The following is a 27249-nucleotide window of genomic DNA, read 5'->3' on the forward strand; positions in this document are numbered from 1 at the left end:
AAAAACACATTAGCAATTTTATATAACAAGGCCAAGGTCACAGAATCACAGAATGGTTTGGGTTGGAAAGGACCTTGAAGCCCACTCATTTCCATGCCCCACCCACAAGCTGCCCAGGGCCCCATCCAGCCTGGGCTTCGCACTTCCAGGGAGGGAAGTGCTCCTCCTTTCCTGCCCCCCCCAGTAGCAGGCTTCCAGGCTTTGATTTGTAGAGTTAATTATGGCTTTGCCCTTTTGATGTCATTTAAAATAAAGCAGACATTTATCTCCAAGAAGCAGAATTCCCAATTAACACAAACCATAAAAGCCTCCTGAGAGACAGCAGATGTGCAGACTAAGAAGGAAAGACAGTAGGTGTGCTAACAGTACAGCCAGAAGCGCTGCCATCACGCAACCACTCCAGGTCAAGCATTCTCTCTGAAAAATATTAAGTACTAACACTATATCTAACGAGTCTGAAAATTTATATTTGTAAGTAAAAAAAAAAAACACCTATTTCTTCAGGTAATATTTTAACGTTTTTATTACATCAATGATGTAATTCATATGGGAAAGTTAATCTAAAGTTCCTAGAAAAATATGGAGCTATAAATGATCAAATACTGAAAAAATTAAATGACACTAACAACAAACAACAAGAGAAACCTTAATTTTTCATGTCTGCTGTTAAGTGGCATTAGCAGGGGACATTTCCTCTCAGTTTGTCTTTATTCATTGGCTTCTGTACACAAAAGGGTTGAAAGATTCATTCTTGTTTTTTCAAGTGCTGCAGTTTTTGCTCGTCTCGAAGGCCTTGAACTTGGCACTGGGACTGATTCTGGCATTTCATCATCACTGAAATATAGAATATTTTAAAATTAAGGCCCAGAAGACTAAACAAATTCAAGGGTTTGTTTCACTGTACAGTAAATCCTTAAAAAATCTCAAGTATAGAAAGTATGTAATTAGTAACAAGAATTTATGAGTGTTTTCCAGGTGATACAGCAGTATCAGGAAAGACAATGGCAATGGGAGGACAGTTGGACTAGATGATCTTGTAGGTCCTTTCCAAACTTATGATTCTATGATTGTCAGATAACCAAGGATCAGCAATTGCAAAATAAGTAAAATCCCCAAAGCAAACACTGAACAGGCAAACTGCAATGGCTAACCCTGATCATCCTCAATCCGGGGATTACTTGCTTGAAAAAGAATAACGCAACTGATAATTATAGAGATAACTCAATGTTTCTATCCTACAAGATCTGAAGGGAAGGAACACACTCTAGATGTTTTTTTTTTTTTAAAGTGTTGAAAGATAGGAAACAAACAGAAGCCAGAAATATGGAGGGGGAAAAAAAAACATATTGAAAACTCAGAATTCTCCACAGAAATAGTATTAAAACAAAAAGCAGAAGTGGTCAGAAGAAAAGAAATGCAATCAAAAATGGAACTTCTGACAGACAGAATGTATATTAATTCTACACATAAAATATCTAAAAAAAATTACCAGATCTGAGGAATAATAGCATTTGAAATACAGCAGTACGTCTGAAAACTTTCAAAGTATCAGCTTAAGAAAAGTATTTTTCTGCATTTACTTCTGCATTAGGTTTGGGGAAAGAAAAATATTCCTTTCTAGGAAGGAATTAAGTTTCTTACTAGAACAGACATCGTGCTTTTGAAGGCAGAGAGAAAAAGTATAAAGCAGAGGTAAAAAGTATTTACCTTTCACTACCAGATCTCACAGCTGTGCCAGTTTTTCTTCTGCTCACAGACCTTGTTCCCACCGCTGCTTTTCTTTGCCCTAAGTATAAGCAAAAACCTCTTCACATCACATTATTTCCTTTGTTAAACAGTTTTGCACCTTTCAATTAGTGATCAATGATGTATTAAAGTGCATAATAGCATGCAGTCACAACACTGAGTGGAATGTTTTATTTAGACAAACATTAACAACTAAAAATTCCACAGACTACAACAACTTCTCACAGTCACATTACTGTAAATGACTGTGACCATCTTGAAACCTCATAGGCAGAGAAGTTCTTTGGTTCTTTTTGGTTGCTTTTGTTGTTGATTTGTTTCTCTGATTGGAAAAGGTTAATAGCAAAAAAGTTTTGTGGAAAACAGGCTACTTTCATCTTTTAATACATTTTTTAAAAGCATACTATGAAGACTGCATTGTTTATATGAAAGAAGAGGTTCACAAAGAGTTAATTTTTGAATCAGCCATTATAATAGCCAGAAAAATCCAGTGCATACCTCTGCCAGTTTTGTTTCTCGTGGATTTCAGTTTTGCAGTTTCTTTACTTTTCACTTCAGTAACTGGAGTATGAAGAACATCCTTACTATTTTCTGTTAAGCAGAATACATGCAGAAGTCAGATAATCAACTTTCAATTTACTGTAAATATCAGTACATTAACCACTACCTAAAAAATCCATACAGTTTTAAATCCATTTTCCTTAAACTAGAAATTTCCTATAACTATAAATTAGATAATAAGGCCAGAAGGAAGTTTAAAACGTCATTCAGCTATAACATTGCCCCATCATAGCTATAAAATACTCCCACAGTCATGTATAAACTCCTCCTGAGAACTGTTTTTTGCCCCCCACCCCTAAAAATTACTGATGACTTCAGGAAATCCCTTTCTTCGGGGATTTATGGCACAGCTAGGAAGTTTTTTTCTTAAGGTCGAATTTATATCTCCTTTGCAGGAGTCAAAGGACAAAAAGTAACTCATTTTGCTCTCATCTATTATTTTTATATTTGAAGAACACCTCTTGACTTTTAATGATCCAATCATATTTTGAAAGAAAACAATGCTTTTCTCCTACAACTTGCTTAAAGTTCTCAAAATTCCTCTTTTGAGATTCATCCCAAAATACCATTTGCTATTAGCAGAACATTTTATAAATAGACATACGAAGCTGCTTTAGAGTTCCAGCTTCCCATCCAATAAATAAGCGTAGAAGATAATAACACAAAAGATACTTGATGCTTTCAGAAGCAGATTAAAGTCTTGAAGTAATCTACTAGGATATAAACAACATTTATTTTAAAATTAAGATTTTCCTCAAGTGATATTCTGCTTAAAATAGCTGTGTGTCAGTCTGCAGAGGAAGCCAAGGAAGTCTAAGCACATTTCATCTGATTGCTTTTCAACTGAAACACATTAGATTTCCTGTGCCACCAACATAACATCCACTAAGATGTGCACAACTGCATAAGCTGTGCTGACCATGGAAAGTTTGCCAGCCTCTTCCACTATAAGCTCAAATAGCAATACAAACAAACCTGGTTCCAACATATGAACTGGTAATAAGAGACCACTGTAAACAGTTCAGTGCTTTGACTGTACATAACCATAATACAGTCTGCCAGAAGTGCACTGTTACTCCATTGGAGTCCAAGTCCATTGGAGTCTTAGTGAATTGCATTCTAAAGATGTAAGGATTTGCATGTTGTTTTCTGTAAGACAGCACAAGGTTTAGCTGGCAGAGAAGTGCCAAGAAAACATCAGATATTAATATTGTCTTTTTTAAAAAGGAACAACTATAGGGCAGATCTTCAAACTCAAAATACAGCACTGCTTACATTAAAATAGTAAGATATATATTTGTTCTGAGTTATTTTCAACAGTACACATATTTTACTCTTCCGCTTTTTTTTTCCTAACAGATTTATTTAGTAGGGGAATAACTAAGACTTCTTTTCATACAAATCCATGCAGGTCATTCAATTGCACACCTACTACTATCTTACACCTCCCCTGAATTACCTTCTTCATTTTGAATAGTATTTGCAGATAATGTCTTGCCATTTTCCTGTGTCTTTTCAGAGACTCCCCTTTCCTCTGTGCCCTCAGAGTGATCTTTGCTCACATTTTTACTTTTGGTCAAGTTCTTCTTGATCCTCTCAATAGCTCTTTGACACAGTTTATCTTTCACTTTCTGGGAAGAGACACTAAACATTAACAGCTACTTAATTTTACGACTATTTACTTTATTAAGTATACCAACTACAAGGATTAGTTAAATTTACTGTTAAGAATGACAAAAAGCATCACATAAAGCTGATTATTATGGTTGAAAGGAGAAAGATTTTCTCCATCAACACCAGGCCCCACAACCCCAAAAGACTTATTTTTAAAGGGAATCTGAGGAAATAATAAAGTTACAGGACCTTTCAAGGCAAAATGGAACATTGCTACTTCTTGATGATATCCCTGTAGGGGAGCAGGATCTTCAACATTTCATATAGCTTTATCTTTCTCTATCAGATTTTTGTAAATGCCTCTTTAACCAATTTTTGAGAAATTCATTTTTAATAAAAAATTTCAGTCAAGTTGTCATATTAAACAACAGGTACTTCATTTTTAAGCACATCAGAATATTAGACTGCTATTGGCATTAGAAAGAGCTATGTTACTTATATACTACCTCTAGAATCTCATCAAGCAGAAGCAGAAGATTCTCTGTGGAAGAACTACTGATTTCCAACAAACTTAACGCTCTCGCATAAATACGAACATCGGGCACAGTTGGGTCCATCAGGATCTCATTGCAAATTTTCAATGCTAAATTATCATGCACTGTTAAGTCCTATGAAAGAAAGAAATCAAATACATGGAACTTCTCTGAAAATTATTTACAAATTACAACAACTACATCATTCTAATTTAGGCAGCTAATAATTAATTTTTCATAGCAAATATCTGTTTTTTTAAAATGCAGAATTTTGGGTACATTCACCAACTGATTTTTAAAGCTGCTTTTCCCAGTACATCACTAGAATGGTGCAAATTCCTTCTAGTATTACTGACGCGTAAGAGTGAAAGAGAGATATTTAATAGCCTGAACAATCACTTCCTTAATCAGTGTTTTGAATCTAGGAATCCCTGACAAACAACCAGCAGTAACTGAAGGGGTCAGTTCTTCATCTCTAGGTACAAGTAATGCTTTCTTCCAGTTTTACCCACTGTACCTGATACTCTTGAGACTTCTTGGCCTGAGGTCTCAGTCCACTCGGTCTGGTCAGATCCACCAACAGCTCAGAAACATTACTGATATCTATTTCAGCCAAGGGTGAAGTTGCAGGAGCATTTAACAGTGTTCGCAGAGTTGGAAGATAAGCTTCCTCAAAGCATTCCTGGTTGGATCTGTTTCAGTTGAATCAAGCATTAGTAGTGTATTATTAGTAGTGTATTGAGACAGGATTAAATCTTTTCAATTCAATTCTACAATTAAAGCTTTCAACTTTATATTTTAGCTGTCAGAGGATAGACCAATCTCACCAGAGACAGACAGCAGGATCAAGACCACAAAACCTGCCCTGTAGAAGCAACTCCTTTAAAGCTTTAGCTCAGTGGGGCTTTTTCCAAGGAAATGTTATGTAACGCTCCCTACTTCTGCACCTAACCACTTAACACAGAAAGCCTAACTGATATATGCACACAGATTCTCTCTCAAGGGACAGAAACACACTTCCCTATATCTTCATTTTTCTTCTGCTCATTCCTCCTTTCTGCTAGTAATTCTCTTTGGGGATACATCTCATTGTAAGAAAACAATGAAGCCTGGCAAAAAAACATGGTGATTAACAGCATTTTGGAAGAAATATTTGTGTTTTCTTGAACTCAGAAGAGTTCAGGACTCCTGCCAAGCAAGCCTACAACCCACACAGTTGCACAGTTTTGTGGCAAGTTGTCTGAAGGTGTAGTTCCACAACACAGGTCAAAACAATTTAACAGGTACAGTGCCAAAACATGCAAAGTACTGGTCAGGGAATCAAAGCCTTTTTGGTTTATTTGGTGTTTTTGTTTATTTGCTTATTTAATCTCAGATACTTGTTCAACTTCTATTCGAACCCAATTAACTGGGGAACAAAACTAATAAGGTAAATAACTTAAGAACACTGGATTGTTTGCTTCTGGATCATTGACTCAAATGAGCTAACCAAAAGACTTTTTGTGCACTATAAGTGGGGCAAGAATGTAGAGAAGCAAGAACTCTCCCACTTAACAACTTGCGCTTTAAATTGGGTGAAACAACTGACATATCCAGATTATTTCCTACCAGTTAGAAAAACAATATTTTTAAGATATATGGTAGTACATAAACACACAAGGCTGCCAAGGAAACTACTACTCTTTAATAAAGATTTCAGAACTAAGAATTGTTCACTGATGCAGGAATCTGTCCTTGCCATTAATGCACCACACCATTCTAATGATGCACCAGAACATTATGTATAAAAGCCAGCGTCAACATTTTATAAACATTTCAAAAATTGAGCCTCTGGACTATACCTGTGATCAGGAACATCTGAACAACACGCACAAAACATACTGAATTTATATTTCAGTGACAGATCAGTACCAAAATTAGGCACAAAATTCTGCCAGAACTCACATATTCACCTCAGTTTTTCTTTTCTGAGCGGCAACTTTGCAGACTGCTCTGAATCAGCTGTCATACGGGCAATAAACGTCTGTCCACTACCAAAGGATTTTGAATCAGTTGTGCCTTTAGTTCAGCATAAACTTCAGTTAATAAAACAAACAAAAATATCTTGTTTCTCCGATATCTACTGGGAGCCGTTCATTCTATCTTGAACCTTTCCTGATAGCTGCTATTAAGTGACGCTCCAAAGTAGTGTTCAAGAACATAAAGGACATCTTTTAAATTATTTTTTTAATTCAATATACAGAAAAACACTTTCAAAGAGTCTTAGGAAAGAAAAAAAAATAGGGCAGAGAGGAGGGAATTTACGGAAAGTTTTCAGAATGGTGATAGATTGAGTCTGCATACATTCAAAAGTAATACACATAGAAGATTAAACTAAACAGGTCTAACAAGCATTTATGGCATTTTGAAAAGGGTTGCTAAAGCTGCTTGATCAATATACATTATCACATAATATTTAATATGAAGCCATACCTATTTGCATAAGCATATAAAGGGAAGAAAACTCCCAGACAATGTCTAAGTTGAGTGTCCTCTTCAGTCACAGGATTATACCACAACAAAACAAGACGCGAAAGAAGTTTGGCGCTTGTCAGCCTCCCAGAAAACATCAGTTTGGCTATGCCTTCTGCAGCTTCTGTTCTGAGTTCTGAAAACTGAAGAGAGTTGGTCATAGAGACAAAACACCAGCCACAATGATTTTCACTAATACTTCGTTGCATTGTATAGCCTACATCTAATTTTGAAAATCAGTTATCTACATTTCAATATCTGCACCTGCAGAAAATGCATAACTGGCTCAGAAGTCACACTTACTTGCATCAGTGGCAGTTATTTTCTAGGGCAATTAGGTATTTTAACATGAGATTACTCAATACACATCCTGTAAAGTTCAAATGCAACCTAGCAGAAGCGTAAGCCTTCTACAGAAGTTATTTTAGAAGGAAAGCAAGGCAAAATATATAATATTTCTTACCTCACTGTCTAAGAAACCATAAAGCAGCTGCAGGAAGCTGTGAATTGTAGCATTCTCTTCTTTCTTCTCTGTTGTTTCACTTTCTTCCACACAACTTTCATTTCCAACATGCACTTCTTCACTTTGAGGCTCACTGTCTCTTCTAGCTTTGAATGGCTCAATCCCAAACAGCATCAACTGATCAAAGACTGCTTTTAAAGCACTGAGTTTTACCTTTATATTATCTATTTGTAAAACCTAGGAGAATACATACATAATTTTATAACAGACCAGCACTGCTTAATATTAGAATAATAGAAGTGAATATTATCTTTTTTCTTCAATAAGATCATTCCAGGATCTATACATCTATACATGAAGTTTCATATAAAGTTTCCCAAGTAAAACAAACTTCAGACAGAAGGTGGGATATGAGTTGAAGCTTAAACAACTTGAAATTATAATATTCTGAGAAATAATCTATCAAATTTTCTATGCAATCTCCATTAATAAGAAAAAAATCCAGCTTCACTCACGGTATGCACATGTGAGACATTAATCTTACCTTTCAACCTCTAAACATCTAACAAACAAAAGCTTTTATCTGTACTAAGTCCATAGTGCTATGCACTGCAGAAAAAACACGTAAGACAATCCTTGCTCTGAAAGACCATGTAGCTTAGTTAAAATAAACATTATACAAAATACGTCAAGGAACAGAGGTAAGTTCATGAAGGTCCATAGTTTACTATGTGTATTATGCTTCAAATGAACATTCAAATCAAAACAAGATATAGTGGGTTAGCCTCGAGAGTGAGCCTTCATCAGTTTAGCCCAACACTACTTCTAACAGCGGCCTACATAAAGAATATGGGTTTTAATTGTTCATAGACATCAGAAATATCTACATGAAAATACATTCTCCTAAACTTCAGGAAGTCAGGAATTGCTGGTACTCGAGCACCAGAACTACATAGGATACATACAAGGTGGTTTTATTTATTGTCAAATGGACCACCATTCCATCTTCCAATACAAATTTTACCTGCAACAACAATGCAAGATGCTGTCGAGCAAATTCTTTGCTCTGAAGGGCACAGCAACCCAAGCACAGAACTGCCATGTTTCTCACAGCTGGATGGACATTGGTTACACCAGGAAGTATCTGGAAAAAAACAATACTCAGCTTGTCACTGAAATATGCAAGTCAAAAATAGTCTTGGCTGTATTGTTTACACTGAAACTAGGAATAACAGTGTGATACAAGACCAGAAAGTGGTAACTACTCCATTTATCTAGATATAAACATAATTAGATTTTTGAGTACATAAAATAATGGTAGAATCACCAGCATTTTGTCTTGTATTTGTTTTAATAGACCTTTGTTTTCCAACAGAATAGTTGACCACTACTGAAATAGAAAACAAACCTGCACAGTTCTTCACAAAAATACTGTAACATTCTTGCAAAGAAACAGCACACAGTTCTAAACTGTAAAATACAGACACGACTTTCTTTACCTGTAATAGTTTTAAGAAGTCACTGTAAGAATCCACATGAAAGAAAAGTCAGGTTGCATACAGGATGCATGCTATCATTATATCAGTCTATATTTTTGTGTTCCATGAAGAAAGTTTAAAAAAATAACAAAATAGTCCTAATATATGAAAACCCAGCAAGAAAACCAATATAAAAGCAGGATGTTGAAGATAGAGAAGTGCAATAAAAAACAAATGGAAATTAAATTACTAATTAAAAAATTATGATGGACACATCAAAACTAATTATGATTTCTTAGAACACTATCATACGTCTGAAAGAAATCAGGTGTGGTTCCACAGTATTGAAGCTCTAAATTGGTGTTAGAATTCAAACTGGAAAGAAAATTGCCAAAATGCCACACTGAGTCAGATCTTCCAGATCATTGCCCTATTAACAATAAAGATCAAAACCAAATTCCTGTAGAGTGTTACACAAGCAGGCTAGGTAAATGCTTCCCGTGAATTATTGTCAACATCCCAGCAATTTGTAGCTGAGACACTCTAGAAATGTGAGACTATTCCTAGCTATCTAATTATTCCATAATATTTCTTTTTTATGAACTTACTCAGTTTTCCTTGAATTTTATGCACGTTCTCAGCATGCACACATCCTTCTTACAAGGAATTCCATAGATTATGTATTAGAAGAATCAACTCATTCCATTTATTTTAAGCTTGGTGATTGCCAGCTTTACTTTATGATTATGCAAGTCTTACTCACGTTCTCCATGATACCCATGACTTCTGACCTCTTTCCAACCCTAAGTTTTCTCTCTTCCAGGTAAAAAAAAAAGTTCACTTCAACTTCCAATTCAAATAAAACCTTTCTAGATAGGTGGGATAAAAACAGCACAATAGTATTTAGTTGGGAGCATACCATGTGTTCACACAGTAGCATACTGTGGGTTTTTTCTCCATTTTTCCCCCCCTCTGTTATCCACAGAGCAGTCTATTAGATTTTTTTTGAAGCAGCACACTCAGTTACAGGGAGAGTCTCAATTTATTTCAGTAACTCCCTGCTGCATTCAGTTCTGGTGTATATTCTGAGCTCACAGCTGAGCTGCACTTGCATGTTTTAAAACAGCTCAAAAGCACTAGTCACAGTACTGAAGATATAGCAAAATGATTCTGAAACAATCACAGACCATCCTGTCTGTGAGCTAAGACATCTATTTTTATTATAACCTACAACAGCGTTTATTGCTACGTACCAGAGATTCTATTATTTCATTAATGGTTGGATCAATTCCTTTAGAAAGGGCCATCATCTTGAGAAGCTCATGACACATCAATAGACACTTCAACAGTGTTTCAGGATCATCCTTCAGGGTGAGTCAGGAAAAAAAAAAAAGAAATTCTGTTACTAAAAATGGTGGCTGTGATAGTGAGAATCACAGTGAGAATAGACACAGTAAGCAAAGTTATTTCATACTTAGGTAAACATTTCTTACCCACTACAGGTTTGATATGCGTGTAAATTAATCAATCTATAAACAGTGAAAAGTGATTCAATTTCATGTTTTCAGTTAAGAGTAAATACAGCTAACTAAACTCCTTTTAGAATTCTTCAGTTATTTAAGAACAAAAGAGCAGTTTATTGCAATCCATTTTGAATAAACTCCAAAACAATTAGCATTTGTAAATACAGAAAAGGGAAAAATTGAAACCTTCTCCACACGCATTTCTTTAATTTCACACTGCTCTGCTTCTTTTATCAGATCATTTTTTGTGTGTTCCAACTCAGTTATTTTCTCTTTTAATACTGATGCTTTATTAAAATCCTGCAGAGTAATGCACTCTTCCAAAGCTGCTTTTGCTTCAAAAAGTTTCACTTTTATTTCAGCCAACTGAAATGTAAAGCAGAAAGAAAATAATTATTATCATTATACAGCATTATAACCTATATGGTATTAGCCAACAATGCACTACTGACATCAGTTATTAATATACAACTATGTAAAACTCTTACTTGATGGACAAGGATTATTTTTTTCCAGTTAGCTAAAACTTGCTTACCTTAATCTGTTGCTTTCTTATTTCAGCAGCATCAACAGGCTGGTCAACAGAAACAATTGGCTCACGAACCTCTGAGACAATTTCTGCAATCTATTGTTACAAACAAAATATTAGTGCCAATGATATCAGCTTACATATCAGATACCAAGCATTAGTTTAACTTATCCAAATCTAAAATACCATCCTTCTGAAACTTCTGTGCAGTTTTCCTTAACCATTACATTACTACACTAAGTTCTCAAGGAGGACTGACTTAACAGTGAGTAGCCTAATCATTAAAGTCTGGTCTTATCTGCAGTTAGCTAGTTAAGCAAGAAAACAATTCTCAGGTAAGTTGAACAGTTTCTACGACAGTTCACAGGCACTGTCTTCTCTAGGGTTGAACACATGCTTTAGAAAGACAGATGGTAACAACAGTAAGGTTTTTCATCTGTTACTGCTGCAGTCAAAATACACTAACACTGTCATTTCCAGCTCTATAAACTACACATGTAACACAGAGAGCCAAATAAGTAATTTAATTCCAAGCCTAATACATGTGTGGAACTGGAAGCAGAATTAGTCTGAGGGTTTTTCAGTTGGTTAAAGGAGTTCATTATGGACAGGCCTGTTATGTTAATAAGGAATGAGATGAAACAAAGAAAACTAAAGACCATTGAGACAGGGATTGTTTCAATTTGATTTATCTTGCATCAGATTCCCACAGTCAACTTCCTCTTAACCTCTATCCAAACAGCAGAATATACTGAATCAGTGCATTTCGCTAGTATATTAGTGAATCAGACATTTTCTGTTAGTGTTATGTTATATGGCACTGTAGTGCCAGGGTTACTATAGGTATTCCAAAATGATCATGTAACAAACCTATATCCCAGCTTTACCTACTGGGCTGAGACTTTCCAGAACTGCTGTCTGTCCATAAAGTACCAAAATTACTTAAATTATTTCAGCAAAACCAAGGGTCCATTTTTCATTAGACAAGTTGAAATAATCTTTCCTTACATAGGAATATTCCTCATTCTCTGGGCAGGCTGGTCTGGTGGTTGGCAACCCTGCACATAGCAGGGGAGTTGAAACTAGATGATCATTGTGGTCCTTTTCAACTCAGGCCACTCTATGATTCTATATAGAGACTTTACTATAAAAAGAATATTTTTCTTATAAACATTTGAGGTCTTTTCTCAGCAGAAAGGAGGGAAAGAAGATCTATAATCTGGAAGTGTAAAGTATTTTCATTTTCTCATTGAACGTTCTACCCAAAACTGTTTGGATCTAATAAGACGAACAATTTTGAAACAGGCAGTTGAAGAGCAGTAGTTTCCTAATTTGAGGGTTACATTTACAAAATCAGCAACATGTTCTGAAAACAGAGATCTCCATATAAGCACAAAATGCAGCCATGTTGAGGGGAAAAAAAAAAAGAGGCAAAGGTGTGTAGCACAGAAGTATTTATGATCTTCTCCAAACCAAAAACATTTTAATTCCTGATATTTCTGTTACAGTGCTTTCTAAACACTGTTTGTCATACGAGGAAAGCAGAACCCAGAAAACAATAAGTCTTTGGAATTACTTACAATTTGAATCCTTCCGGCATCATCCTTAATGATCTTAAGTAATCTTTCTACAAGTGGCGATACAAGAGCTGTTGAAGTTGCAGGCAGAATAAGAATCTTTTTTAAAAGAACTAACAGATGCTTTCTGCATTAAGGATGGGAAAAAAACAACACAATTTGCATTGTTAAGCATTAAATTATTTTACCCACACTGAGTTAATGTGATGAATACATTACAGGATAAGCTTCTCTGTAACTATTTTGTTCCTTAGTAGAGTTTATTTCTCTTGATTAGAAAATACTGTTTTTATTTTTTTTTTTATCAGTTTTGACTATTGCTTAAAAGTCATTCCAGCAAAAATATCCTGACAGCCTGCCATTGCATATTAGGCTCTGATGGTATGAAAATGACAACCTGATAGTAATACCATAACTGTCCTTTTTCAGAAAATGCCTATGATGGTATAGGCTTCCAAATTTATTCTTACTACTTCACAGGAAAATGTTGCTCAAACTATAGGAAGACTGTTTGAAAGACTCAGTTAACACATTCCAATTCAATCTGACTCAATCTGAATCTAAACTCTCTCTCTACCTTTTTAGGCCTTAGCAAATTGGGCTTAAAACTCAAGATACTCACAAGCCACCCATTACAAGTGAAGAAATCATTCACTTATCTCCTTAACTTTTGGTATATTGAGTTCCAAATGAACAGTCTTGTAACTTCATAATTGAGAAAGTACCATAAAAACAACAAAGTTTGCTCTCCACAACATTATATATGCATGAAACTTCTTTTTTCCATAAAAGCAAGCAGCAGCATTTCACACACTCTTGGGCAAAATTCCATTAAAGAGATGGTGTTGGGTTTTTTTTTGCCACTTAGCAGAGACTCACATTTCATGTTTGATCAGGTCATTTTCCCAACAGAGGCCTTATGCCTCTGTTATGCCTCCACAGATATAAGTGCCATCCGCTCAATAACAGATTTTTTACCCAAGTTTACCTTCCTCCCTCTTCAGAGGTGTCCATGCAGTCTATAATAAGAATCAGTTGCTGGCCTATAAATTCTTTTGTCATCAGGTTTTCAAAACAAGCAAAGTCTTCTCTTTGTTCCTCTCCAAGAACTGGCATATTTTGTATGTAACTGAATCCAAATAGAACAGATCATGATTCAGAATCATGATTGCAATGAAAAAAACTCAACAAAAAACAAAGCAACAACAACAACAGCAAACCAAAAACACTTCCCTGTCACGTATAAATAAGCAATTACTTTGTCTACAAGGCCTAATTTTTTTAATGTTCTCCTTTTCATAAATGAATATTTCCAATAATGTTCACAGATAAATACTACCAATAATGTACAGTTTGAGAATATTGCACTCCATTAAAAACAAATTCTCTGTTTGAGAATGCAAAAAATGAAATACCAAAATAAAACATACAATCCTGTATTTGTTCTTAAGGGTCAGTGACTTGCAGTTTCTAACTTCTCTTAACTGATGCTGTCATAGCACACACAGAACAAAGATTTCACTAGACTCACAAATCTTAGCCGAACCGACTGATGGGACTGCTCACCAATGGGCAGCTTTATAGCTGATACTACAATCAAGCATCAGCATCTACCTAATTAATTTTACTCAGCCTCTTCCTTAAGGGGAGGATTACTGAAAGCCTATTGAGTAAGATTGAATGGAACAGCTTTTTAATTTTTTTCCTGAGAATAAATGTTGTATGAACTGTTAAACCAATTATGAATTCATAAAGTTACACTCACTAGACTGGACCCATATTTCTATATTAAGTGTTTATGATTCTTTACTTCTGTTTATGAAACACATTAGCACATCAAACTCTGGAAAGTAGCAATGATTTGTACAACATTTTTCACTCAGAGGGTGGTGACGCACTGGCACAGGCTGCCCAAGGAGGTTGTGGATGCCCCATCCCTGGAGGCATTCAAGGCCAGGCTGGATGTGGCTCTGGGCAGCCTGGTCTGGTGGTTGGTGACCCTGCACATAGCAGGGGGGTTGAAACTCAATGATCATTGTGGTCCCTTTCAACCCAGGCCATTCTATGGTTCTATGACTAATACTAGTATGCTACTCCACTGAAGAGAAAAAAAGAATATATTTCCAAATAAACATATGCATCTCTAAAAATACTTTCTTCAGCAGATCTGATTTATCTGTATTTTAGTAATCTTCACTATATAGTTTACAAGTATTGCACTTGTTTCCCAGCATTCTCCATGCTCACAGAATTTGGACAGGATATTCATTAATGTGAAGACTGAAAGCTTTTCTCTCTGAGTATCTCACCAAGAAAAAAAGAATTCCTTTTCTTCACTTAGGTAGAAGATTGACTTAACAAAACATTCACTGTTTCTCCTTCTTTAAACTGGCCTGTAACTGGCTGCCATGGCAGTTCAATCACAAGCTGAGAACATAAGTTGTTGTGAAGCATGCCCCTGTGACCAGGGAGAAAGACAGGGACGGCAGGCAAATTTTATTTCATTTTCACAAGTTACCATAATGAAAAACATGACAGTTTCCGCAGGCTCTTTACCAAACAAACAGCAACCTGGGTACTAACAGACAGCCAAAAGAAGAGCTGCATGTTACAGAACAATCATTCTAGTAGTTTTAATGACACAGAATTATATGCAATTCACCTTCAAGTCCATCTTGCTCATAATCAATGAATAATGTGAAAACAACATTTTGAAATATTCTATTAGCTTTTTGGATTTTTTTGTTTTAAAAAAAGATTGAAAATTCTTTATTCTAAAAAAAGAAAAAACACTGTTCAAACAGATCTTTGGCTTTGAAAGAAATCTGAATAGCTGAAGCACAGAAATACGATCTACCTTTTCAAAAATAATTACTCTGGTGGAAGACAAAAAATGTATTTTAAATGCAGTGTACCTTAATAAGTAATCTGCATATATGGCTGGTTCTGGCAACATCTGTTCTAGCAAATCTTCACCTTCTTCACCTTTTGACTTTAGATGTTCACAAAGACATCTCCAGTGCAACACATTCTCAGCTGTTAAGTTTTCCAATGGAATCAGTTTTCTTAACAACAAATAAACAGAAATGAAGAGAAGAAAATATACAAAACAAACGCACAGAAATAGATTATTTCCTAAGAAGAAAAATCCTGTTAAAGATACTCTCCATAGCTGTACTTACAGACTGACAAAAATCACTTCTTTCATAAATAAGGACATGGAGTCGCTAGAGCTTCTTACTACACTGAGCTCTTCAGCATTTTACACCAAGACAGTTTGTGTTCAGTATTTTATATGAAAGCTTTATATTTGCAGAAAAGAATCTGCTCAGCCTTTCAGATCTCCAAAAGTAACCATCCATGCTAAACTTGCACTCTATGAAACATTGCCATGACTACAAGTGGGGAAGACTGAATTGCACTTATCTGTAGAATTGCATTATTTTTCAGCTTCTGTTCATAAACTATTTGTTCTGTTCTTGACTGCAGCATTTCACATGACATTCTATAAAACTTTTTGCTCAAAAAACAAAACCAAAACACATCCAAACCCTAATAACATGTAAATGAAACCTCAGGGTGTAATCACAAGTGTCATGAAAGAAAAGCCAAGTGCTTTGCATAAATCAAATAACTTCATTACAAGCTGAATCATTTCACTTGCTTCGCAAGGTACCATTACTCCAACAGACCCACTTCCTCAAAACATTACTGACAATTCTCAGTTAACCCAATCTTTTAGAAAGGAGCCTTTGTTTGTGCAGGATCAAAGTCAGATCAACAAGTCTATAAGCATTTTTTCTTTGAACTTTAGAAACTGGCACATTTCCAACAGCTGTGAGAATGTTATTTCCCCGTTACCATGTTTTTAAAATCCAGGCCTGCACCTGTAGCTTTGAAGTACAATATATCATCTGCTGGTTTCAAAACAGAATGCAAAATATTTCATAAGACAGGATTACACTTTTTCTCCTCCAAAATACAGAATAACCTTGTTTGCATTCTGTAATCAGTGACTACTTGTCATTTAAGTGTATCATATGAGATGATACTTAGATAATTATTCCACTCTGGTTTCTTTGATTAACTCAAGACTTTTCTGGCCATGCGTTTTTTGCCTCCCTTAGCAATTTCCTATAGTTTCTATTTTTCCCCTTCCTCCTTTCATTTTATTGTTATGAAATTTAGTATTATATTTATATCACATTCTCTTCACCATAGCTTAGAACTCACTTAAACAAATTCCACCAAAAATTAATGCAGGAAAAGAAGCCTCTAAGCTCCATCAAGCTTCCCTTAACAACTAAAATAGACTGAAACAAAGGCTGAAAAATAAGCTCACAGACTGCCTAAACAGTATATGAATAACTGAAACTCAAATTGTGCTACCCTAAGCCAGCAAAAGGGATAGAGGGAAGCCAAGGCAAAGAGAAAAAACAAAAAGCAAGAAAAAAAAAATCAATGATGAGTGGGAAGAAGAGACAAAAGGTGATGTCCAGAATCTAAAAAGGTGATACAGAATCTGTGATACTGATTCTTTTAATCAGTTATCACAGATCAAAAGAGATTACAGTTTTGCAGGTGTAAACTAAAGCACCACCTTTACTGTGTGTGAACTGCAGAGACAGCACAGGAAAATGAAAGAAATTAAGTCCTATTACTCATAGCAAAGCTCACTTTATTGATGAGTATACTCCCCCCTGTGATTTTCACAATCATTTTCAGTTAGCAAACACATTAGAAATACAAACAAACAAAATATAACCAAAACACTTAGGATACAAACACCAGGGATACATCATAGCTTACACGAAAATATCAGTCTTCTCATAAGCAACAGAAAACTGATCTCCATACCTGTTGTCAAGATATTTGCAGTTCTGAATACAGTCGTTAAGTGAGAACAATGAAAACACAGCATTCAGTACTGGGACAGCCACTTCTGAGCAGTTTTCTACATCCAGTCGATGAAGCAATTCTAAAACATTCCCTTCAGTAAATTGTAACCAAGCTTGAAGCAATTTCTTCTTCATGACTTCCTTAACAGCATCTAATAATGCATAAATTGAAACAGTTGATAATGTTAGAGCATGTCAAAAAAAAAAAAAGTTTTCAACATACATTCACAAATCACTGTTACATAAAGTTATTATACAGTTGAACTTGGGCTTTTTTTTTTTTTTTTTTTTTTGAAAGTGGCACAACAGTTAAATAAGAACTGCATATGGAAAACTACCACTTGTATGAGGGAACATCATTTTTCCCCTGTAAGGAATAAAGACTCTTTAACCAAATCCAGCTACATTTACAATCTACACGTCACCCCAGAAAATACACTAGTCATGACTTCTTTTATTAAAGCCATGGAACATTTTAGGGAAGCGTGTCTATACAGTTGGTCTCTTTCAGAGATTTATAATTGGCCACTTCTGAGGCAGGAGACCAATGCACAGACTTTTATTCTGATTTGCCACACAGAATTCTTGTATTAATTCAAATATCCAACTGTGTGTTTCACAATCCAAAGTAAATCCCTCCACTACCTCCTCCCCATTGACACAAACAACTAATTTCAGGATCAGTGGAGTAAGCTTCATCAAGGAAGAAGGTATTTATGGAAACATCAAGTATACATCTAGATTTAAGCAAGGAACAAAGGTTAATAGTCTGTTGGAAGGAAAAGGATAACTACAGAGTGACTGAAGTATGCTCTTAGGATGCTTTAGAAAACAATAATCAATATAAGGGAAACAGTGACAACATTCACCTTCCTATTCTATATAACCCATGATAATAAGAGACAGCACTTCCTGAATTCTAAAAGATGTTGAAGATCTGTTTAAAAAAACAAACAAACAAAAAAATCAACCCACTCAATTAAGGTTCTAAGAACAAGACGCATTTCCAAGAAGTCAAAGGGATAAACTATCAGAATGTAGCAGTGTGAAAGAAAGCAAGTGGAGAACTGACAGCTGAATTGGTAAGTGCACCCTGCAAAGTAGAATTAAGCAAAATCTGGATTATATCTTCTAGATCTGGTTTAATTATAAACCCTGCCTCTGAAGCCAATAAGAAAGACATTCCAGCCTAGCAACCTTTAATGAACAAGTTCCTCTTTGTTAGCTTGGGAGTATGTTCACATGAGCAAATCCAATAAGGATACCCATAATCAAGGTCTGTTTTCAAAACAGATCAAAATGAGAGAATACCAGTGGATGTCTATGTAAATACAGACTTTATGGAACATAAACCTCTTCTGCCTAGCGAAGAGCATACAACATCAATGAAGCTGCATACCCTGACAGATAATACATAGGCCAAAAAAAAAAAAAACCCACACCAAAACACAGAACAAGTTCTCAATAGTTGGGATGAAGAATCATCCTAAGGAAAAGAGACACCAGCAGAGGAAGAGGAAGAAAGCAGCTCTATGCCAAACGCTTCAAGGTCATCAAAATATAAGCCACATAGAAAGTCTATACCTTCTCAGTAATGAAATGAAGCTAATCCTTGTTCCTGACAGATGGAGGACCACAGGAAATAAAAAAAAGCAAGTGAGGGTGGCTTTTTCCTCTGGTTTGCAAAGTTTACTAAAACAGAAATGCATTCATCCGAAGACAAGAGAGCTATCAGTTGAGATAAAGTACTGTTCTTTTTTGGTAGGGAGGAAAAGTGAGCAAGAATTGCCTGATTATGTCAAACTGCACACACTAGTATATTGATAAGAAAAAAATAGCAGTCCAGAATGTATTTTTTTCCAGTGCTAGAATTCAAAAACAGAACTTGAAAAATTTCACTAAGTTACTATGCAGTAATTGAGAGTAGGTGGGAAAAACGCTAATTAAAACTTATCATGCAGAGAAATGATTTCTCTATGAGCGCACTTCAATACAGCATAAGAGAGCTCAGCTGATTCTCACTTCTGCTTCGATCAAGAATACACTCATATGGTCCCCAGTTCAGAACACATTCATATATGATGCACTTGAAGAGCTTCTGTTACCAGTTAGCAGTGTACTACTTCTGCTCTCTGAAGGCACACAGCCACATCGGTCACAATTCACACAACTCACAGGCAGTACATTACTACAGAAAGCATTCAGAGTAACACCTAGCAAGGCTTAACACAGACTTCCCAAAGTACGTGAATAACACAGCTACACTTAAACTGGCAGTTTTTATGGTGGAATTCCATGTAATTGCTATTGTTGGAAAGAAACGTCACTTCCTGTGTAGGCAAACCTCTCTCAAGATGCACATGGCCTTGTAACGTTTTGACAACAGCAGTGCACAGAAATACTGGCACGTTCCTAAGAGCTCTTCATGAAGATGATACAGCACAGAAGATTTCAAAAACAATAAAACTACTTCACAGTGAAATGAATGAGAGTCGATCAAAAATGCATTAAGTAATATTCATGCCAGTTAAATGACAAACAAAATTTCTCATATGACATACACAGGAAACATTTTAAAACAATTTTCAACCTGATACTAAATTCTTTGATAAATCATAGAACCACAAGGTTGGAAACAACCTGTAAGATCACGTAGTCCAACCATCTTCTCATTACCATTGCTACCACAAACTAACCCATATCTCATAGCTTCTCATCCAGGCGGCTCTTGAACACTGCCAGGAACGGTGATTCCACCACCTCCCTGGGCAGCCATTCCAGTGCCTGACCACTCTGAGAGAAAAAGTTTTTCCTCATATGCAACGGTCACAAAGACAGTTGGAATGAAGCATCTTTTTTTCAAAAATACATGCAATTAAATAACTACATTTCTCTTACTTCTGTGTTTAATTGCATTATTTTTGAGGGTTTTTTTGTTGTTTATTTTTTCCTAGCTTTAATTTTAATGGCATTCATTTTTATTTTAGAGCTCAATGGCTTTCCTGTTTTTTGAAAATGCAATCCTCTTCTGGTTTATCCACTAGCAGATGACTGGAAGAACAGAAGCAGTAAGCAGAATTTCTCGTGCTTAAACATTTCCAAACTTCTCCTGACTCCCTTGAGCTCCTTATTACTGCCATCACGGCTTCCACATCAGTAATCTCCACTACATTAGAAGGTATTCTCTCAAATACTGGTATTAAGATGTTTTAAAAATGATCACTTACCAGATCTGTCATTAAGTCCTTGTTGCAGCAGTTTTACTCTCTGTGCTATTGACAGAGCTCTCAGGTGGACTTTTTCTGCCAAAACCTTAAGAAAAAAGAAGATATTAAAAAACATTTGTACACATTTTAACAAGTGAATTTGTGAGCTGTCTGTGAATCCAAGCTCTTAGTTTTATCCAATCCACAGAAACTTTAAGTCAGTAAAAGCCTATAATACCTGTATCATCAGCATTCTATCTAGTAAGCAGATTCCTGTTCATGGAAGAAAATGAAACTTAATCTAAGTTAAGCAAGTTGTGTGTGTGGCTGTGTGTTACATTTTGTTTGAAGATCCTGTTCTGTAATTTTTAAGGCACTCGAACAAAAAAATGTATATGGTAGCAACCTTCTTTCCTTCTGCCTCTACATGTATAAACAAACAGCAGTTGATACTTAACAAAAATGGAATATGAAAACCATGCATAACTTTACACTAGTATGGCTGTGATCCTAATATTAGTTAATTATTTGTAGTATAAAACAGAAGAAAAATTGCTTCACTAAGCTCACCAAATGGGCATAGAAGATCACAGACTGTATAAACAACCTTGAAGAATTGTATTATATTAGAAATGTGATTTCTATCAGGCAAGTTCTTGCACACTTGAAAACGCCCCACCAAAGTTCTGGTAAGTGAAAAATCTCACAGTTTAACCAATGAAATATGATAGAAGATTTAAAGCCTTTTCTTAAGCCACTGTTTGAAATTATTTATAAATGGTGCACTTTACCTCATATGCTAGCTTTCTGACAGCTTCCTTCACATCCATAGTTCGCCCTACAATTTTTGGCAAAGTCCTTGCTGATGGAGCAATACATGACAGCACAGCACGCCTCACTTCTGAATTTGAATCATTTTCAAGCAACATGTTGTAAACTGAAAGTAAAATAGTCAGGAGCTTTTGTAAGGGCGTAAGGCATTCACATTATTGAAAAAAGAACAATATTCAAGAAGATGAGCAGTCATTATTGAAACCTCCCCCTTTTGCACAACGCTAATATAAACATAGGGATCAGGTTAGGATCACAGCCCCAAGATTTTAAGGCAACTGTACATAGAACTAAAGTCAAATGCAAGAATAGTATTTGTTATTATTAGGATCTTCTGTTAATAAAACTGCTACTCCAGATCTTACCCATAAAATAACTACTTTGTCATTAACTGGACAAAAAAAGTATCCAAATGTTGGTGTCTTGGACCTCTATTCACTGGAATTACATCCTTACCACCTCTGAGGAAAATCCTCAGTTTTTCCTAACAACTGAAGATTGACAACTGCATTAAGCCTGCCAAATATATTGATAAATATTATCATTCTCATGTAATTGTTATATCCTTGCCTCTTTTTCAAAGCAACAAAAGATTTGATCAGAGAATACTCGACTTTCCCTTTCTGATCTGCGACTACCTTGATTCACTATGAAATTTTTGTTCCTAAATAAGAAACATAGAAACAAACTTTCAGAAAACAATTTCAAAAAAGGCATCTTAACAAGAAAAAGAATTAAGCTAATAATATACTATAATAATTTTACAAGCATATAGTCCATCTACTATTGCCTCTTGAGGCAAGAGCTCTAATAAAAAAAAAAAGCATACCATCCAAAATGAAGTTCACAAGTTGGCACAAAACAGACTAAGGAAAACAGGGTTCCAACGGTACTAATCTCTTGTATGGAACTGATTGCCCCATCCCTGGAGGCATTCAAGGCCAAGATGGATGTGGCCTGGGCAGACTGGTCTAGTGTTTGGTAACCCTGCACATAGATGATCATTGTGGTCCTTTTCAACCCAGGCCATTCTATGATGCTATGATTTATGAGCAAGATGAGATTTGCCAAGGAAAAAAAAAAAAGGCTCAAAACACATATAGGTCAACAATGCCATTAACCAGGTGCATTGCTGATACAGAAGGCAGATGTCGTTTTGGACAAAATCAGTCTTTGTGTTACTATTTCTACTCCTCTGAATGTTTTTGCGCAAATTCAACTTAGTTGCACAAAAGCAGCCTAAGAGGGTCTGAACAGAGCAAGCATGAATCCTTAGTCCATCCCAGTTTGCAACACTATCTTTCTCACCATCCCACAGCTGCACTGAGTTCACAGAACAGAGTGATCAAGCATTTAATTCCCAGAGGATCTCTCATTCAACAAGTTCTGTTTTTTCCCCCTGAACGTACACCACCCTACCTATACAAGCTCCAGTGACAATGAGCTCCATTACTGTTGTAACAATTGCACGAAGAAAACACTCTAAGAAGGTGTTACTCAAAGCTTCAAAAAAAATGTTTCAAAGCAAACTAACATAAGTCAACAAACCTTTTACACAAAAGAAAATAAGTACTACTTACTATTAACAACAGGACAGTTTTCATCCTTAGGATCTTGAAGCCTCGACAGGGCCAAGACAGCTTGAATTCTCACATTTGAAATCTTATCTTTAAGTCTAATCAGCATGGCTTCATTAATTTTATCAAATAATTCATCATCAATCTGAGCATTCTCTGGCATGTTTCTCAAAATTTTATTAACAAGCTGGCATGTTCGAAACCTAACTGCATGGCTGTTTGCATCGTGAGACTGCAGGGAAGTGGAGCGGGGTGGGAAGGGAGAGGCAAAAAAAAGTATTATTTCTTATTTTCATTGTAAGATTATCAATATGCATATGTAAGTAGTTAAAACTCCATACAGAAGATAAAATAAGCACTTTCATATCTCAAAAGCTCTTTCTATTCTTTAGTAAGATTAAAAGCTCACAGAATGGAAAAATATTTATAGCTCATCATTTACATCAGCAGCAGACTGTACACAATTAGCAATGCCCTCAGAAAGGAAGAAAACTACACCACTAATCAGAATACAACTACATGAGCTAGCTTCCTCCTGTCCCCATTAAATATTAAAAGAGAAAGAAAATAGGGATGATGGCTAGCTAGTGCTCTTGACATTACTGATAACTTTTCCATGCCAAAACATTAATTTAATAGAATTTAATTTTATTTGTGATATCACACTATCAGAATTGACAGTCTTCTTTCTGTACATAAACTCCTGGAACAAGCAGGAATTAATAACGCGAGTGCCAATCATTTGTGTGAAAAGCATTTTAATATTTTTACTTGTCAATGAAACAGTATAAATTAATATCATGTTTCACTGTGGGTGCATTTGTATACATTAAATGACATGTTTGATAGTCAAATAAGAAAACAAGTCATATTTTCCTCACAGACCTAACTTTTAAGATCTGTTTTGCTGAGGGTTTTTGCGGTTGTCATAATCATAAAAATCATGAAATCATTAAGGTTGGAAAAGCCCTCTATGATCACCTACTCCAACCATCCACCACCACCACCAACTGCCCGCTCATTTGTTTCTGTGTGTTTTACATACACATTGTTTTGGTTTTAGTTTTTCAAATCATAAAGCACTATCCTTGCCTTGCTTTCACTTTTAAGCTTCCAGATTGTAGATAATGCAAGAAAGTTTTCCCCACTGTGTATAAACAGAACCACAGAATGGTTTGCACTGGAAGGGACCTTAAAGCCTATTCCAACCCCCTGCTGTGGGCAGGGCTGCCACCCACCAGCTCAGGCTGCCCAGGACCCATCCAACCCGGCCTTAATACCTCCAAGAACAAGGCATACACAGCTTCTCTGGGCAGCCCGTTCCAGTAAGTAAAGTTTCCACTCTGCATGTTAAAGATTTAACAGCAAGTATTACTGTACCTCAAGCAGAAAGTTAAACACATAATTAAGAAGCGAATTGTCTTCTCCTTCCTCGCTACCCTCCTCTTTCTCCATTTGATAAAACGAAGTCACAAACTTAGCCACAAAATCGACCAGTTGCTCCACGGCTGGCTCCCGCTTGTAGACGATCATGACATACTTCAGGAAATGAACGAACTTTTCATGGAAGTCTTCCTTATCTTTTAACTGAAAGAAGCACCAAACCACAGTAATTGATAACCAGCAGGGTCACCTTTCAGAAGCAGTCCCACAGTTTTCCCCTCAGCCTCAGACGCTCGGGCCGGTACCTGGCTGTAGGTGCTCTTCAAAGCCACAACGAGCTTCGCGCGGTTCTGGTGAGGTTTCTGGGCCAGCTGGAACGCCTCTTGGATCTGCAGCGGTTTCTTCGCCGGACACATGGCTGCAAGCAGGGCGCTGGCGCCCGCACAAGCGCCACAGCTGCCGCCCTTCCCACACGGAGCCCTGCGGAGCGGAACGCAGCGCAGCCGGAGAGCAGCCAGGCCCTCCTGCAACGGCCACCAGCTTCAAAATCGGCGCGAGCGCCGCCCCCAAGTCTCGCGAGAAAAGGTGGGAGCGCGCGCACGCTCGCGACTGAGCGCGGCTGTCAGGCCGGGAAATGGCGGGCGGGGCGGGGCGCCAAGAAATTGGGGGTGGTGCCATCTTTCTGTGAGAGGCGCGGAGTTGGAGGATTTCTATGCGTGGTCAGTAATAAGCTAGAATTAAAATGGGACGTCGTAATAGTCTGAATGCGCGCTAAGTGCCGAGAAACGTGCTTAATGGCACACGTGGCTGACCTGAGTGAGCGCTAAGCTTTCATGCTGCCCACAGCCGCTGCCCCAGAGCCCTCTCAGCTGTGGAAGGACGGTGGAGTGGCAGCTTTGCAGCGGGAGCCTCAGGCCAAGCAAGTGGGGTGGCAAACCAAGGCAGGCCAGCTTGAGTCCAGACGTAATGAAAATCCTTTGGGGAGTGATCATTAAGTGAGACAAACTAAAAACGCTCTGCAGCAATGTGTTTTTTACCCTATTTAAAGTTTATTTTCACCTTTTGTAAAGAGCTGGGTAACAAGGGGAAGCAAGTTCGCTAGGTACAGTTGGTGTCTGTGTAGTTGTCTGGGTGGATTGTCAAAGCTTAAAGGAGGTTGCAGACTGCATGTTTCTTACTGAAACACCTTTCTGTTTTTTTGTCAGCTCTGAGGGGGCATAAAAGAGTACATCTGGCTCCTAGATTGCATCTTTTACTGGTGTGAGTTTCCCTCCCAGTTTTTAAGTATTTGTTGTAAGCATCATGTTTTCAAAGAAATCCTTTAATTAAACATGATAATAAATTCTGTGTCTTACTCAGTTTCCTCTTTAGTCTGGAGGATTCTTGGGAGACCTTATTGCTCTCTACAACTCTCTGCAAAGAGTTTGTGGTGAGGTGGGGGTCTGCCTCTTCTCCCAGGTAACAGCGATTGGATGAGAAGTAATGGCCTTAGGTTGTGCCAAGGGAGGTTCTGGTTGGATAGTAGGAAAATTTTCTTCTCAAAAAGAGCAGTGAGGCATTGGAACAGGCTGCCCAGGGGAGTGGGAAGACACTGTCCCCAGATTCCTTCAAGGAATGTGGAGATGTGGCATTGAGGGGCCCAAGTTTGTGGGCGTGGTGAGGATGGACTGATGGTTGGACTAGGTGATCTTAGTGGTTTTTTCCAACCTTAATGATTCTATGTTTCTTACTGAAACGTCTTTCTAATTTGTTTCAGCTCTAATGGGGCAAAAAAAGTCTTACCTGCCTTGTTGGAAGAATATTTCTGCTCTCCAAATTGCGTCTTTTACTAATGTGAGTTTTTTTTCCACTAAATATTCAAGCTATTTGTTGTGAACCTAATATTTTCACAGAAGTTATTTAACACGAGAGTAAATTCTGTATCTCCTTAAAAAGCAGAGTTAACTAAGCTGAAACTCCAGACTTGTTGTTTACAGCACATGCTGTCAGACAGGAAATGATAGTTTACAAGCAGCAAAGTAGTGGATGATCAGTTGAGAGGAAACATTCTCAGTGCTTACTAATTTCAAACAGGAAACATTTAAAAATGTGAACCACAGTATTGAACTGTGGACAGTAGGAGCTTAGGGTCGCTGATGTCTATCTGTGTTTGGGCTTGAGAAACATGTCTGATTAACCTCTAGTGACAGCAGTTATTTAGTAGGGATGGATGATATACCATCATGAATAAAAATGCATGAAATAGGCAGAACCCATCCTAAAGAAAAGTCGCTTTTTGTTTGAGAAGAAAAAAATCCAACGAATTAAACAGGTAAGCACTAGGGGTCAGTATTGTTTCATATATGGATTGTCACAGTGTTTCTTTAAATAATAGATTTTTATCAACGAAGTAATTGAATGATTTTGCCTTTACAAATATGTCAAAGACTATATGAGTTTGTATGGAGAATGGAGGACAGCACAGGGAAAAAAAATAGATAAAAAATAAATTTTAAAATGATTTATAGATGTGGCACATATAAATGTACTGCTATATGTTTACGTAGATACCTTCTTTATTAGATAAGTAATTGGTAGTTTGTATTAACTTGTCACATCTACTGTTCTGGATTAATCCTCTTCTGCTTCTACGGGGGAAGGAAATAAATTTCTATATGCTCAAGTATAATGATAACATAGAATCCTATACATTAAAGAAAAATTTTTTTTTTAATGTCAGAGAAATACTTACACTATAAAAATATGATAATCAACAGCAAACCCTCACTGAGGGTTTTTTGTTCCTTTTTGGATTGTGCATGTTTGTTTTGATTACAAGT

At 36.6% G+C, this 27249-nt stretch overlaps 2 protein-coding genes across 10 annotated transcripts in view; one reads left to right on the forward strand and one right to left on the reverse strand.

The window, feature by feature from the left end:
* Nucleotides 1-505: 505 nt before the first annotated feature.
* NCAPG (non-SMC condensin I complex subunit G) lies at nucleotides 506-24982 on the reverse strand. Its single transcript, XM_031588418.2, has 21 exons — nucleotides 24736-24982; nucleotides 24428-24634; nucleotides 23051-23279; nucleotides 21431-21576; nucleotides 20661-20745; nucleotides 17393-17585; nucleotides 15451-15600; nucleotides 13524-13664; nucleotides 12539-12662; nucleotides 10965-11054; nucleotides 10616-10795; nucleotides 10160-10270; nucleotides 8453-8572; nucleotides 7429-7665; nucleotides 6927-7108; nucleotides 4972-5146; nucleotides 4428-4589; nucleotides 3767-3938; nucleotides 2245-2337; nucleotides 1708-1786; nucleotides 506-834 (listed from the first exon to the last, which is right to left on the reverse strand). Exons 1-21 carry the CDS (start codon nucleotides 24844-24846, stop codon nucleotides 708-710), a joined length of 3114 nt encoding a protein of 1037 aa, XP_031444278.2. The 5' UTR covers nucleotides 24847-24982; the 3' UTR covers nucleotides 506-707.
* An 80-nt stretch (nucleotides 24983-25062) lies between these two features.
* FAM184B (family with sequence similarity 184 member B) overlaps nucleotides 25063-27249 on the forward strand; it is a 50196-nt gene continuing 48009 nt past the window's right edge. For 4 of the 9 annotated variants that reach the window (XM_090139620.1, XM_090139625.1, XM_090139624.1 and 1 more), the window contains exons 1-3: nucleotides 25063-25149; nucleotides 25636-25690; nucleotides 26187-26263. The gene's annotated coding sequence lies outside the window, so the exon portion shown is untranslated. The remainder of the gene's footprint in view (nucleotides 25150-25635; nucleotides 25691-26186; nucleotides 26264-27249) is intronic. The other 5 variants (XM_090139628.1, XM_090139631.1, XM_090139630.1 and 2 more) reach the window with 4 other exon arrangements.

Source organism: Phasianus colchicus, chromosome 4 (genome assembly GCF_987193195.1).
Source record: "Phasianus colchicus chromosome 4, bPhaCol1.hap1.1, whole genome shotgun sequence".
Lineage (NCBI taxonomy): Eukaryota > Metazoa > Chordata > Aves > Galliformes > Phasianidae > Phasianus > Phasianus colchicus.

Coding starts and splice junctions, on each gene's coding strand:
- NCAPG (XM_031588418.2), bottom strand. CDS start 24,846: ATGTGTCCGGCGAAGAAACCGCTGCAGATCCAAGAGGCGTTCCAGCTG. Junction 13,665..15,450: donor TATGCAGATTACTTATTAAG/GTACACTGCATT, acceptor ATTTGGATTCAG/TTACATACAAAATATGCCAG. Junction 1,787..2,244: donor GAGAAACAAAACTGGCAGAG/GTATGCACTGGA, acceptor GCTTATACTTAG/GGCAAAGAAAAGCAGCGGTG.